Below are 14,969 nucleotides of genomic sequence, written 5' to 3'. Positions count from 1 at the left end.
AATACATGCCAATCCACCCCCTGACCCTTACCCTCGACTTTACTACATAAAGGGTACACTATGTCCTGCATTTCCACTAGACCTCTTTTTCTTTCTTTCTTTTTTAAGCCACAAAGAATTCCCCATCTGTGCTGTGAAGCAGTGCCGTTCCTGCCAGGTACCAGTTATGTTATATGTTAACTCTAATACGTGGAAACTGACGGTGAGATCGGAGTCGCTCATGTTGTTCTCCAGTCTACACCAATGAAGCAGCAAACTGACAAATGCAGAGAGGAAGAGCAATGTTTTGTGGCACAACGGTGTTTGCAGCATCACATCCAGACACTCGGGCACAGGTAACCAGCCAGCACACAGAACTATACGCACACTCATGAGTAAAGAGTAACACACACACAGAGGCACAGCATGCTATTAGATGCAGTGTGAGGTGCACACTTTGGTTTTGTTTCATCTATAGCATGTGAGAGAAAGAGCAGACGCATGGAGCGACACTACCCACCAACCTTTGGGTTTCCCCCTTCAGTTACTCTGTGTTTAAATAGATTACTGGACCATATGTGGACGGATGGTGCAGAGAACTGGACCCCAAATCAGAGTTGTGCCACCATTTTGCAGAATAAATCATTTGGCACATACGTGCGCACATGAGGACACTGGATGGAGAGAGAGGGAGAGGGAGACAGAGAGAAGGCTGCACTGATGCGCACTGACGCATCAGCGGTGGTCAAGTCTTCACCCGATGATACCAATGGGGGAGATTAAAAAGAAAAGAGCAGCGGGGGAGGTGAAACACGGGAGAGGAAGGGAGAAAACATTGCAGTGAATTTGACATCCTCCCGCTCCTCCAACAACGCTTTCAGAGGGTAACTTTACGCGCAACAATGCGCAGTGGTCCGAAACGGTGCCAAACGGCGCATGCGAGCGCAGGAGTATTAGTAAAGGCGCAGAGAAACATGCGGAGAAAAAAGTGTGTGTATGTGGGGGGGGGGGGGGGGGGGGGATACAGAACGGACACTTTTCTGGTCACTCACCCGCGCGTATTTGGAGGAGTACGGGTCCTCGAACAGCGCCCACATGAAGGGCCGCCACACTTCCCACCTTGTCGTCCTGCGGCCGTCCTCCTGCATGCACAGCCGCTTCAGGTCGCCGTCCGCCCCGCCGGTGAGCGCCGGATCGTCCTCCGGCGCGTCCGGCTCGGGGGTCTCGAAGCTGTCCAGGGCTTCCTCGGCGTCGCGGTGCTGCCGGTAGTTCATCCAGCAGCACGCCTCCACGTCCGTCTCGTCGATGCCCCAGAAGGCGAGCTCCTCCTCGAAGAGCGGCCCGCACACATCGTTGGGGCAGTGGAGCTTGCCAGTGCGGTAGTAGTTGAGGATGAAGGCGAAGGTGGCCGGGTGGCGGTCGAAAAAGAACTCGTCGGATTTGGGGTCGTAGTCGAAGTTGCTGTAGGCGTCGGGCTCGGTCAGCCAGGACAAGCGTGTGCCCGGCAGCGTCTTCAGGGTGCTCCGGTAGGTCTCGTGTCGGATCCCGCCGCAGTTGATCACGATCTTCTCGCTATCTGACGCCGAGCAAGTCATGACTGCGCTGGAGCATGCTTCGGTCGGCGCGCCCGACTGCTGCTGCTGCTGCGGCTACTTCCCTTCCCCATCCACCGCCTGGTCCCTCGCTCGGTAGGCTACTGTTATACCGTCCCGGCAAGGAGTCACAGGGCCAACTGAGAGGAGGAGGAGGAAAGAAGAGAAGAGGATGAGAAGAGAGGAGAGGAGGAGTCGAGGCGCTTGTGTGTGTGCGTGTGTGTGAGAGAGAGAGAGAGAGAGAGAGAGAGAGAGAGAGAGAGTGTATGTGGGATGCGGATTTTATGAATCAATAGATGTGCCCGCTGAATCACTGACTGACTGACTGACTGATTGAATTCATATTACCGGATCATTTGATCCGGTAATAAGGTCAAAACTGCCGTTGCCGCTGAACAAATCTATTCACATTCCGCACATCGTGGCTCTCTGCTCCAGATGAATCTGCTGCATCCGTGGATTGAAATGAAAAGAAATAACAGTCAGTGAACTGAGGAGCAGTGAGAGAGAGGTTTTTTTCACAGTAAATGCTCAAAAAACAGAATTAGCTGGAAACTGCATGCATCTGCATCTACATGGTCATCTGCATGTGGGAAAGAGGAACGCCCTCTGTCCAGTTTTTCCACCACACCAACCTTGGGGGGAATAAAACAAAATGTAAATCTTTACGCAGCATGGGAAGTTGTCATGTTGCAACAGGAAAAAATATATGTGTATGGCAGAGGTTTAAAAGGGAAAGGCCAGCAGATTTGAAAGGGGGGGAATGAGCTACTCCTTCACCTACAGTTGTTCGTGGTCAGCGCGCCAACAGACCATCACGGTCTCACTGCATCTTGTGAAAATGCAGTAATTTTGGTTTACGATTTCAACTGAAGGGGCCAATTATGAAACTGAATTTGCAGTGTATGCTTTTACACCCTGGTAGACCTGTCTCTTCCTCTGCCTCAGGGCATGGTCACGCAAGCTCTAGTAGTGACAGGTTGCTGCCACTACCAGAGCCATCACATCTCCGCTTTCCAAAATATGGTAACTTCTGTTCATCGTTTCCAAAAAAAAACAACTTGGCGACGGCCGTAATCCAAATGACGATGGCGATATTGCTCAACTCAAGGCTTCAGAAACCACAAACCAGTCCACAAGCCAACGGGTCATGTCACGACGACTACGTCCACTTCTTCTACACCGGCTATGGTCGTTGGTCACGTGACTCTTTTTCACACCCTAGTCTCGTCAGTCAAGTTAACGTCAACAGAGCTCCTAAACCCAACTAGCTGAGACAGCTACGCAGCAGTTAGCGGCCTCGATATCCGCGTTCGCTTCATTATGCAGCACCCGGAGGTCGTTCCTGATCACGTCTTCCACGGTTCGGACCCGTCCGCCTGACCTTAGATGCACAGTGCACTAACAAGCCAGTCAGTACATACACAAAAACACAAGTTCATTTCTTCAGTTTTTGTTACTTTAATTGTTAACTTGTTTTTATTTACTACTTAAAAACCATTACCGATTTTACATCGGACATGTTTGCTTTATACAACTAGTTCTAGAGATTAGTTAAACATTGACACCCACGAACCGCTGGTTGTTACTGCTGTGAAGCTAACTGGACCAACAGAAGAAGCTAACGTTAGCCTGCTAATTGATCTGTTTAATAGGAAGAGAAAAAGGGAGGATACGGAATATATGACCTGAATATATTTTTCTATACAGTATATATATATATATGAACTGAATATATGACCTGAAACTTCAGCCATGTTTTGTAGACCTCAAATTACAAAATTAGGTCAGCGAAATCACTTATTTCCTGCTCCTTCTAAATTGTGCGGTATTTGGAAGTCGTTGTGACGCTGGAGTTCCATAGTTGATTGGCCAGAGCTGTTGATGTTAGCAACCGGTTTACGCGTTGCTAAAGTACCGGTGCAACCTAGAGGTTCAAACTTCATGGTGAAACCCAACATGAGCTGGATCAGAAAACGGATGGGTACATATTACCATATATATGTCAAGACGTATTAACATTAAAACGTACTTACGGACCCCTTCATTCTGTAAAACTATTTCTTTCCGTGTCATAAATTATGGACGTAATTTAGTGTCAGCATTTTTTCTTTCTTTCTTTTTTTCTTTCTTTATTTATTTTATGTCGTGGGTGGTAAAAACATCCACCACACGTCGTCAAAACATTTTTTTAAATCTCGGAAAAGGAGTGCCTGTCCTTTAACACTCTTCAAAATTTGGTTCAGTGTCCTGCTTGGAAATGAGTCTCCTTTACCAAAGCTCTCATCTGTCCTCTCTCTCTCTCTCTCTATCTCTCTCTCTCTCTCTCTCTCTCTCTCTCTCTCTCTCTCTCTCTCTCTCTCTCTCTCACTCTCTCTCTTTCTCTCTCTCTCTCTCTCTGCTGCATCACTCCCTTCCTCCACACCGTCTTCCAATCTACTAAAACACTTGGCTCAATTAGAGCGAAGCACGAAGGGTATGATAGAGTGGTTCACGCCCACCGCCCCATTCCCCCTCTCGCTCTCTCTCTCTCTCTCTCTCCCTCTTTCTCTCTTTTCCTTTCCATGATAGTCCCTCCTCCACCACCAGCTAGAGAGAGAGAGAGAGAGGCCAGAAGCAGAACGCGTATTTGCTGAGCTCCACAAAATGGGGGGAAAAGACTGCAGACCGTCAGATAATTAGTGCTCTCCCAATTCTCTCTCTCTCTCTCTCTCTCTTACTCTTTTTCTCTCGCATGGTGCATTCTCTCCATTTCTATCTCCACCTCCCCTTTTCATCTCTGCTGCCTCTCTCTCTCTCTCACACACTCTCACACACACACACACACACACACACACTAGAGCAGAGCTAATGTGCTGTGTTGGTCTGTTGAGAACCGTCTGCAGCACTGTGCTCTGCTGTATAGGGTCCACTACAACGTCAATAAAACACACACACGCACATTTTACCCGAGGCCTCTATGGTCTTGTAAGCTTTCACAGTCTTTAATATATTGACAACAAGTCAGATAGATAGACAGACAGACAGACAGACTGTCAGATGCCAGTTTATTAGGTACACCTACAACTAATGCAGACGAACACAACAGTCCTGCAATAAGACCTGAAGGTTATTATGTTCATTATTTGTGTTGAACCTGTTTTATAGAGGTGTTGGGGGGAGGCTTTGGACTTCAACAGAGGAGGATCCCTCTATCAGGTTGGACAGATGTACAATAGATGTCATGTGTACAGAATGAACAACATGACAGATCAATGTATATGATATCAATTATTCATAAAGGCGGCCAGAATAATGATGGAAAAATTAGATAGAACTACCTTATACCTTTACACATGACATTGTTCTTGGGACACACTGCCGCAGACATGCTGTTCGCGGTGCTGAACGTGCACTGGACAATAAGGCTCAGCAGAGAATCAGTACTGAGGGCCGGAGAAGCTGACCCCTCCGATTTCAGCACCACGGACAGCGGCACCATCACTTGTCTCTGCCGGAAATACACGTTTGACTTTTTACGGTCAACATGTGACCTCGTCAGCCACGAGGGGAAAAATACTGCAAGTACTTATGGAACTCTATGCATAACTTATTATGAATGTATGTATAATGAATGAATTAGGTACATTTGATGTTACTCCAATCAAATTGAAATAAGGGATCGTCCTCATGTCATTACCATAAATGTATAATATATACAGTATATATAGAAGTATATGTATATATGTATATGTATATATATATATATATATATATATATATATATATATAACAACTTGATTCCTGTGATATATAAATACGTATATGTATAAATACGTATACACATTTATATATACGTGTAGTATATTGGGCAAATGTGCAGGGTCGTGAATGTATAAAATGTTAGTTAGTCCTGATGGGCCTCCAAAAGCTCTATAAAAGTGCACTCTATACATCATCTCTATACTTGTTTTGTTAACCTTAGTGTTGATGAAGGACTCCTCTCTGTACTTGTTTTGTTAGACCTTAGTGCTGCGTTTCACACTATTGATCATGACATCCTATTACAGAGACTGGATCAGTCTATTGGCATTTCAGGTACCGCACTAAGTTGGTTTAAATCCTATTCATCAGATCGATCTCAATTTGTATTTGTAAACGATGAAGCCTCGATGACCACCAACGTTAATCACGGAGTTCCACAAGGTTCTGTGCTTGAACCAATTTTATTTACCTTATATATGCTTCCTTTAGGCAATATTATCAGGAAACACAAAACAAAGCAGATGATACTCAATGATATCTATCGATCAAACCAAGTTATTTTACTTGGCCCTGAACACCTCAGAGATCAATTATCTGGTGATGTGGTTTCTGTAGATGGAATTGCCCTGGAATCCAACACCACTGTAAAGAATCTCAACGTTATCTTTGATCGAGACTTGTCCTTTAACTCCCACGTGAAGCAAATCTCAAGGACTGCATTTTGTCATCTACGTAATATTTCAAAAATCAGGCACATCTTGTCTCAAAGAGATGCAGAAAAGCTGGTTCACGCGTTTGTTACTGCAACTCCTTATTATCAGGCTGCTCTAATAAGTCTCTTAAGTCCCTCCAGTTGATCCAGAATGCTGCAGCTTGTGTACTCACAAAAACTAAGAAAAGAGATCACATTACTCCTGTATTAGCTGCTCTGCACTGGCTCCCTGTAAAATCAAGAATCACATTTAAAATTCTTCTCCTCACCTACAAAGCCTTGATTGGTGATGCACCATCATATCTTAAGGAGCTTGTAGTACCATATTGCCCCACTAGAGAGCTGCGCTCACTAAATGCGGGGGTACTTGTGGTTCCTAGAGTCCTAAAAAGTAGGATGGGAGCAAGAGCCTTCAGTTATCAAGCTCCTCTTTTATGGAACCAGCTTCCACTTTCAGTCCGGGAGGCAGACACAGTCACCTCATTCAAGAATAGATTTAAGACTTTCCTCTTTAATAGTGCTTATAGTTAGTGCTGAATCAGGTTTTCCCTGGTCCAGCCCCTAGATATGCTGCTATAGGCTTATAGGCTGCTGGGGAACGTTTTAGGATACACTGAGCTCCTCTCTCCTCTTCTCTCTCTCCTTGTGGACAAATTCACGTCTCTTCATTGCACATTACTAACTCTACTTCTTCCCCGGAGTCTTTGTGCCTTTTCGCCTCACAGGGTCCATTGGAGCTGGCTGTGTCTGGAGCCAGTCCTGGTTCCTGGGCCCTGCCCCCTGAATCCTTGCCCCTGTATCCTGCATCCTGCCCCTGGCCTATGCCTAGTCTCCTTCTTCATTGGCACTGCCTCCTTCTTTGTGTCTCCTGCCTCAAGGGCCTGGCCTCATGCTTCATTGGCCAGCCTCTTTCGCGATGCCTCCTGCCTAATGGCCGGCTTCCTCCCTCTGTGGCCCTGCCTCCTGCTATGGCCCTGCTATGGCCCTGCTGATGACCCTCCTCTCTACCTCATTCTGTTTACATGGATTGTCGAAATCTGGATTATGGTCCATGCCTACTCCTAATTATTCATACATTTCTATCATATTCATGTAATGTGTTTATGTAACTCTGTAACTTTGTTCATCTGTACACGACATCTATTGCTTCTGTCCATCCGGGGAGAGGGATCCCCCTCTGTTGCTCTCCTGAAGGTTTCTTCCCTTTTTTCCCCATGAAAGGTTTTGGGGGGGGGGGGGGGGGGGGGGGGGGGGGTTCCTGATCCAATGTGAGGTCCTGGGACAGGGATGTTGTATGTATACAGATTGTAAAGCCCTCTGAGGATAATTTGTGATTTTGGGCTATGCATTTAATTTAATGGAATACCCATGTAACATGTAGCATACTCTCTGTGGTTTCTCTAGTAAGGGTCATTTCAGTTAATGAAATGAGATGAGCAGTCTTAAAACCATGGGCGATGAGCGTCCACCTGCTCTCTTATGTTGAGAGCAGGTGGGACAAGCTCCGAACTTGCCGTCCACCTCCATGGGAGACCACCTGATTATTGGTGCAGCAGAGACTGTGTGTGTCACCACGGGATGGCACGCCAGGTGGAATGAGAATCTCCACTGTGAGTACCCCCAGTGAAGAACCTGTGAGCAAAGACTGGCAGAGTTAAAGAGACACTCATTGGGAAAAGCACGTTAGGGAACTTTTGACCTTGTCCTCAACCTCACTGTTCGCTGCTACGGTGAGTAGGCAGTAGGATACTACCTGGATGAGAGAAGCCGTCAGGCTGTAACTGGAAATGAGGGAGGGGCGTGCACCAGGTTTGGCATGTTTGGTGACGCACTACTTTTGAAACCGTAGACTGGACTCCCTCTCCCTCTCCCTCCTGGGTTCCCGGAGACAACCGTTTCAGTTAGCAAGGGTGACGAGAACATTGTCTCCAGTGAGCACTCAACAGTAATAACCAGGAGTTAAGGAGTGTAAATGTTAAGTAACAACTAATCTCTATGTAAGATCTATTTCATGAAGAGCAGCCTTTTCTAAACTTACCGAGAAAGCAGAGCAGGGCTAAGTTTGAACATACAATCAAAGATCATAGAACCCATCCTCAACTAAAGCTTAAGAGGTGTTTCCCAAAAGCCTTTAAATGTGATGACCTCAGCTTTGAAAACCTTAAAGTTGAATATTTTCCAGGTCACAATATGTTATATATATTTCTGACATCTTTTGCCACATAAAAGCAACATTTGGTCAGTTATAAGTCCTTGTGAGCTTCTATGTGCAGCAATTTCAACAACATTATCTTTAAGTTTTTAAAATATGTCTCTACTTTCTCTACTTTCAAAACAAATAAAATGCTTCAAATCATGTAATTATCTATATCACATTTAACAATATCACATTTTGTACAATGTATACAATTATTTCCAAATCCTCTCTGTGACTTCTGCTTTCTCTTCTTACGCCTATTTCTTTTTGGTAATGAATAATAATGAATGGCTATTAGTTTTCTGGTAAGCAGTCACATGGTCACATACATGAACACATGTACTATCCTTCACACATACACTTTCACAAACACAGACCTATGCAAAAAAGTCACAGAGATGGACAATACATGAGCACATGTAAACACACACACCCCTACGCACACTCAGTTAATGAAGTTAAAATGCTGATTAAGGAGCTACGGAGCTCTTTGCGGTATGAGAATGATAGAGGAGGGACACATGCGCACAAAGTACAGACACGTTCAAAGTACACACATGGACAGAATAAGGCAAAGTCAACCTGGAGAGACCTGTGTTTGTTTTGACATTGCACCAATTCACAAAGAGACAAGCCATCCTCACGTGATACCTACGCACCAAGGTACCCTTTTTGCGCCCCCATGTAAGGCTTTCAACAAGCTCCAATGTAAACCCTTCGGCATCATTATTAGAGGGTCAGAGTAACTGACGCAGTATAGTCCAGTATAAATTTAGGGGTGACTGTGGCTCAGTGGAGAGCAGGGTTGTCCTTCAATCAGAGGATCAGCGTTTTAATCCACGGCTCCGCTAGCCCATGTCGATGTGTCCTTGGTCAAGACACCTAACACCAAAATGTCTCCTGTAGCTGTTCTATGTTGTGTGAATGTGTGTGAATGTTAGTTACTGCTGATGTGCAGGTGGACCCTTAGCTCCTCCCATCAGTGTATGAATCGGTGTGAATGATGTCATGTAGTGTTAAAGCGCTTTGAGTGGTTGGAAGACTAGAAAAGATCTATACAAGTCCAGGTCCATTTACGATTTACCATAAAGAGTGAGAAAGTCCTCATAGGTTGGGTGGGAGTTGGAGTTTGGATGGGTCAAACAAACACAGCCTTTCAACCAGCAGACTGGTGTCTGTTCTGTAACTTCCATAATTTACAAACGGTAGTTACACAACCAGCATTCCTAGTTCACGCATAATTTACATTCTATTTATTATTTAATCCTTTTAGTGGTTTGAGGTGATTGATAATTTATTACAAACTGACGATGTGTTTGTGTAGCTTTTACCCAGTAAATGTGCTCTGAGCTCAAGCCGATTGGGTCCGCTATTGACCGAATGGAGAAGAAGGGTCATATTGGCAATAGAACATCATAAGACATTAGACAGGTACATTTTGAACTGAATGACAGAACTGACTAATCATTTTTAGAGTAATTCCGATACATTTCGTTTTTACTGAAACCAATTGTGATATCCGCTGAGGGTTTGCATAAACAGTCTTGTTTTGTCCATGGAGAATACGATGCTGTACAATGGCTCAACCAGACCACTGAAAGGGGAGGGGAAAAAAAGATCCCTCTGAGCAAAAGTTGGATAAGAACAGAATAAATAATTGGTGCCTATAACGAACTGAAACAGGTTCATTGCTTTAGCAAAGCTCTTCTTAAAACATCACAATATAAATAGGTTAGTGTAGGTTTAGCTCCATTGGAATAAGATCACAAAATTATAAATATTTTATTAAAAAAGAAATCAAATGAACAGCGATTTGGACAGCTCTACAAAAAATAAAAAATGTTATAAAGTTATAATTCCATTTTTCATATCTATTTTATTCATTGTTATGAAACACTTTCATTCACACAACTGGATGTATTAAAGCTTGTTACAAAAGAAATTCATGATAAGATCCTTGAGAAAGTAGTTGCAAATCAGTTGTGTGACTTTCTACATAATTATTACCTATAATCAGAAAACACTCCATAAACTTTCATTATTATGCAGATGATACTCAACTATATCTATCGATAAAGCCAGACGAAACCAAGCAGTCTTAGACATAAGAACCTGGATGTCCTGCAACTTCCTGATTTTATTTTACTTGGCCAAGAAAACCTTAGAAATAAATTATCTAATGATATAGTTTCTCTAGATGGCATTACCCTGGCATCCGGCACCACGGTAAAGAATTTCAGCTTTATCTTTGATCAGGTCCTTTAACTCCCACGGGGAAAAAATCTGCCTTTTTTCACCAACGTAACATTTAAAAAATCAGGGACAAAGCGATGTTGAAAAATGTGCTATTATTTTTATTTAAAGAAGTGTTTCCTTCTGCATTTGATTCAATACCACGTCTCATTGTGATGGATCAGATAGAGGACTCATCTCTGTACTTGTTTTGTTAGATCTTAATGCTGCTTTGGACACCATTGACCATGACATCCTATTACAGAGACTGGATCAGTCGATTGGCATTTCAGGGGTTGCAGATGTTACGAGCTGGGTCCCATTGTTTCTGCTCCTGGCCGTATCCCTCCCAGTCGACCAGGTACTGAAAACCTCACCCCCAGCGACGGGAATGAAGCAGGCGAGAACTCTCCCGGACCGGCTTGACCGTGGACATGTGGAAAGTGGGATGGATGCGCATGGATCTGGGGAGCTTGAGTCTCACTGCTGCCGGGTTGATGATCTGCTCGATGTTGAAGCGCCCGATGAATCTTGGGCCCAGTTTCTTTGATTCGACCCGCAATGGTAGGTCCCGGGTCGACAACCAGACCTTCTGACCCACTTGGTAGATAGGGGCTGGACTGCGGTGTTAGTTAGCCGCTGTTGTGTAGCGGTCAGCAGACCGAAGCAGGGTTGATCGGGCCTTTGTGCTGGTCTGGGGGCAGCGGAGGATGAAGGTCTGGACTGAAGGGCAGGAAACTTCCTTCTATAACACAGGAAACAGAGGGGGCTGAAACCTATATGCGCACTGGAAGGGTGACAAGCATGTGGCAGAGCTGATCAGGGTGTTGTGCGCGTATTCCACCCACAGTAGTTGGCGGGACCCAGAGGCAGGATTTCGGGAGACCAGGCAGCGGAGGGCCGTCTCCATCTCCTGGTTCTTCCTCTCCGTCTGACCATTGGACTGGGGGTGAAAACCAGAGGACAGGCTAACAGTGGACCCCAGTAGCGTGTAGAATTCCCTCCAGAAGATGGAGGTAAACTGAGGACCTCGGTCAGAGACTACGTCGACTGGGATCTCATGCAGACAGAAGATGTGCAGCGAGATGAGTTCTACCATCTCTTTAGCTGACGGGAGTTTGGGCAGGGGAATAAAATGCGCCAGCTTGCTAAACCTGTTGATCACTGTCAGGATGGCGTTGTGCCTCTCTGATGGTGGTAGACCAGTGACAAAGTCCAGGGAGATGTGGGACCATCGGCGATGAGGTACTGGGAGAGGTTGCAGGAGATCAGCCGGGCCTTGTTGAGAAGACTGGAGTCCTCATTGAGTGAGACCCACCAGAAGCGCTGCCGAAGCACATCCTAGGTCCGTAGGATGCCCGGGTGGCAGGTAAGTTTGGAAGAGTGGGTCCACTAGAGGACGTTCGACTGAAGGGCCTGAGGAACGAACAGGCGGTTCGTGCTGGGACCGGCTTGGCCCTCAGCCGCGGCCCTTACTCATTCCTCAATCTTCCAGGTGAGAGCAGCGATTTGGCAGGTGTCAGGAAGGATGGAAGAGAAACCGGAGGTAGGTTACTCCTCCCCCTGGAACTGACACTAATTTCTCTCGGCCGGGGAAAGCCGACGAGAGAAAAAGGCGCAGGAAACGAGATTCTGGTCAGCAGCCGAGCAGAATGACCCCAACGCCCACGTCGGAGGCATCCACCTCCACCATGAACTGTCTGTCAGGGTCCGGGACTTGGAGGATTGGTGCTGAGGTGAACCTGGATTTAAGATTCCGAAAGGCCTACTCGGTTGTAGAAGTCCAATAGAAGAGAATTTTGGTAGAGGTGAGGCCAGTGAGTATTGCGCCAACTTCTGACAGACCTATGCAATCTAGCTGAATCGCTCCAAACCAGGTGATAGAAAGGCACCTAATTTGCATTTATCTTTTTGCGACACATCTCGAGATTAGCTTTCTTTCGAACAGTAAGGTGCGTTGTCACGTTTGAGCAAACTTGTCCTGTCTGGAGGCCACAGTGAGGCACTTTGCTCCGGCTAAAGTGAGTTAAGCAAAAAGGATTGCCCAAGGCCTGCAAGAGTTTACCGAGATTCAAGTTTAATTACCCGCAGCCTGAGAAAAAGTGCCTGTAACAACACACTCAATTTATATGACAGTTTTAGTTACTAATTACTTTGCATATTCAGATTAACAATGCAAAACCTAATCAATAATTATATATTATATTATTATAGCACAATGGCTAACAGTAATTTGTGAGATAATATACAAACAAAATATAAATAAATAAACATGAGCCCCACATTTACCAGTTGAAACATGAAAGTAATGAACAAAGTAATGTATCAATAATTGTAATCAATTCACACAATATAAATTATTACGCAACAATACATATGTTTATTAAAATAAGATGTTATTTTATAATAGGAAAGTGCTCCTCAAGCCTTTCCTAAGGGCCGACATCGACTCCCTAGTTTTGTACCTTTTTTACTGCTCTAGTTTGCAGTTTGTCTTTGGAGATATGAAATGGGAAAAAAAATACTAGGAATCTTGAAATCTAGGTTTCAAGTTTCTTTATTGTATTATGCACAACAACAGAGGCAGTTGTTGGCAAGATCCCTTTAACAATGTTCTTTAAATTACGCAAGTAAAAATTCAAATGAGACACAAGTTCATTTTATTTTATTCTCTAAACCTGTTTCCATTGCACTCTTGGTTTTCATCAATACATCATCTTTTCTATTTTTTTTTTTATCTCACATAAAACAGGTGGATGGAAACTGCTTATGTACTGTGCCTGAACCTAAAGCTTGAAAAGCATAGCAACAGTAACCGAGGGGGGGGGGGGGGGGGGGGGCCTTTATGCTAAGCTAGGCTAACCACGTCCTGACTCCAGCTCTCATGGACATGAGACTGAGATGAATCTTCTCGACTCACTCAGAAAGGGATGAAGTGAATTTCCCGAAATGTCCAACCATCATTCCTTTTTTCAACGAGACAACAGAAAGTGACCTCTTACGTCAGTGACGGAGGGAAGATCAAGGGCATAAAACTGCATTGTTGCTACAGAAAGAGAGAGAGTCTGTACCTTAATGTCTCTCATGCCTTCTCTCTCTCACTCTCTCTCTCACACACACACACACTGTACGGTGCAGTTTCTGCATCTGTTCTTGGATCTTTTATACTGCAGGGTGGTGCACGGGGACATCTAAGGGCCAAAAGAGAGAACTGCAAGAGACCAAAAACACTGCAGTGCCCCCATCCCCCTCTCCCCCCTCCTCAATCTCTGTCTACTCCTCCTCTCTACCTCGAGCTGTCCGTGTGCCCCCTCTGACCTCCTTGTTCCCTTCCCGCTCCTCTCGCAGACCACCTCCTCTGCTCCTCTTCTTGTTTCCCAAAAATTGCAATACAAGATGACGGTTCAGAGTGCGCCTCTAGTTTCTTCCCCCGTGTAAGGAGGCGAGAAGAGGAAACAATAAAAGGGAGAGGTTATTGTCAATGTTTCAGGCTGAGGCAGGCTAAAAAAATCCCAGTGTAGAAAATGTTAAGCAGGTAAAAACATGCATTTGTTAAGTTGCCCATTCTGCCTTTGAAAGCATGAACTATTGGAACTCAACCTGGACCTCACCGCTATATGCTGCTCCTGCTGGAGGCCCCTTTGCACCAAAGCTTGTGAGAAGACGACACACAGGGCTTCTCCCAGTGACCTTGTAGTGATGACTTCTTTCAGTAATGAAATTACAGTAAGTTATCACAGTAACCACTAGATGGAGGGCAGCCACTGGTGAGGCTATACAGTGAGTAATCCACCGGCTTGGTTAGGTGTGTGTACTCTGCGTGGGGGGGGGAGGGGGTATGCTTACAGAAGGAAGCTGTTCCAACTGCTCCCCTCTGGTAGGCGCTACAGAGCACTGTAGCCTACGCCAAAACCACCAGACACAGGAACAGCTTCTTTCCACTGGCCGTCACTCTGATGAACAAGTAATCAGTCACCTCAATCTGCACTACCACCCCCTTTCTGCACTAACATCCCAGATTCATTGTCATTGTTTTTTATATTGTACATAGATGTTAAATGTTAATGTTGCTACTCTGTTGTCTTTAATGTATTTTTTATATGTATCTTATTTGTATATTACATGTAAATATGTACAACGAGAGTGTACGTGTATCCGGAGTCAAATTCCATGTATGTGCACGCATACATGGCCTATAAACCTGATTCTGATTCTGACGTGCTAATGTTTCTCTCGTAAAACGTCATGTAACGATTGCAGAGAAGACACAGCTAGTCTTTATTTATTATCTTTTCCATTCCTCTCTGGTTGATTTCATGCTGAGGCTGTCCAGTTGTTTGCAGCCGATGTTGTGGAGAGCCCTGGATTTCCAAGATGGCCGCATGTTACATCACCTGAGATGTGCCACCTAAAGCACAGGATGCCCCTACCAGTGTGTTTCTACTGCGCAGCCATAATAAATGAGCAGGGAGTAGGGCAGGACACTGCTGATGGATTAATAATGAATGAACAG

General features: G+C 45.0%; 1 protein-coding gene across 5 annotated transcripts in view; it reads right to left on the bottom strand.

The window, feature by feature from the left end:
* LOC117735094 (potassium voltage-gated channel subfamily C member 1-like) overlaps positions 1-1,785 on the bottom strand; it is a 71,224-nt gene extending 69,439 nt beyond the window's left edge. For 3 of the 5 annotated variants that reach the window (XM_034539531.1, XM_034539533.1, XM_034539532.1), the window contains exon 1: positions 1,032-1,713. In XM_034539531.1, the coding sequence (XP_034395422.1) occupies positions 1,032-1,574 (543 nt within the window). In that variant the 5' untranslated portion in view covers positions 1,575-1,713. Of the gene's footprint in view, positions 1-1,031 lie in introns of all 5 variants that reach the window. The other 2 variants (XM_034539530.1, XM_034539534.1) reach the window with 2 other exon arrangements.
* Between the last annotated feature and the right edge of the window lie 13,184 nt (positions 1,786-14,969).

This window comes from Cyclopterus lumpus, chromosome 8 (assembly GCF_009769545.1).
Source record: "Cyclopterus lumpus isolate fCycLum1 chromosome 8, fCycLum1.pri, whole genome shotgun sequence".
Classification (NCBI taxonomy): Eukaryota; Metazoa; Chordata; class Actinopteri; order Perciformes; family Cyclopteridae; genus Cyclopterus; species Cyclopterus lumpus.
Note: the sequence above shows the minus strand (reverse complement) of the source record. Positions and strands in the feature narration are given on the sequence as shown.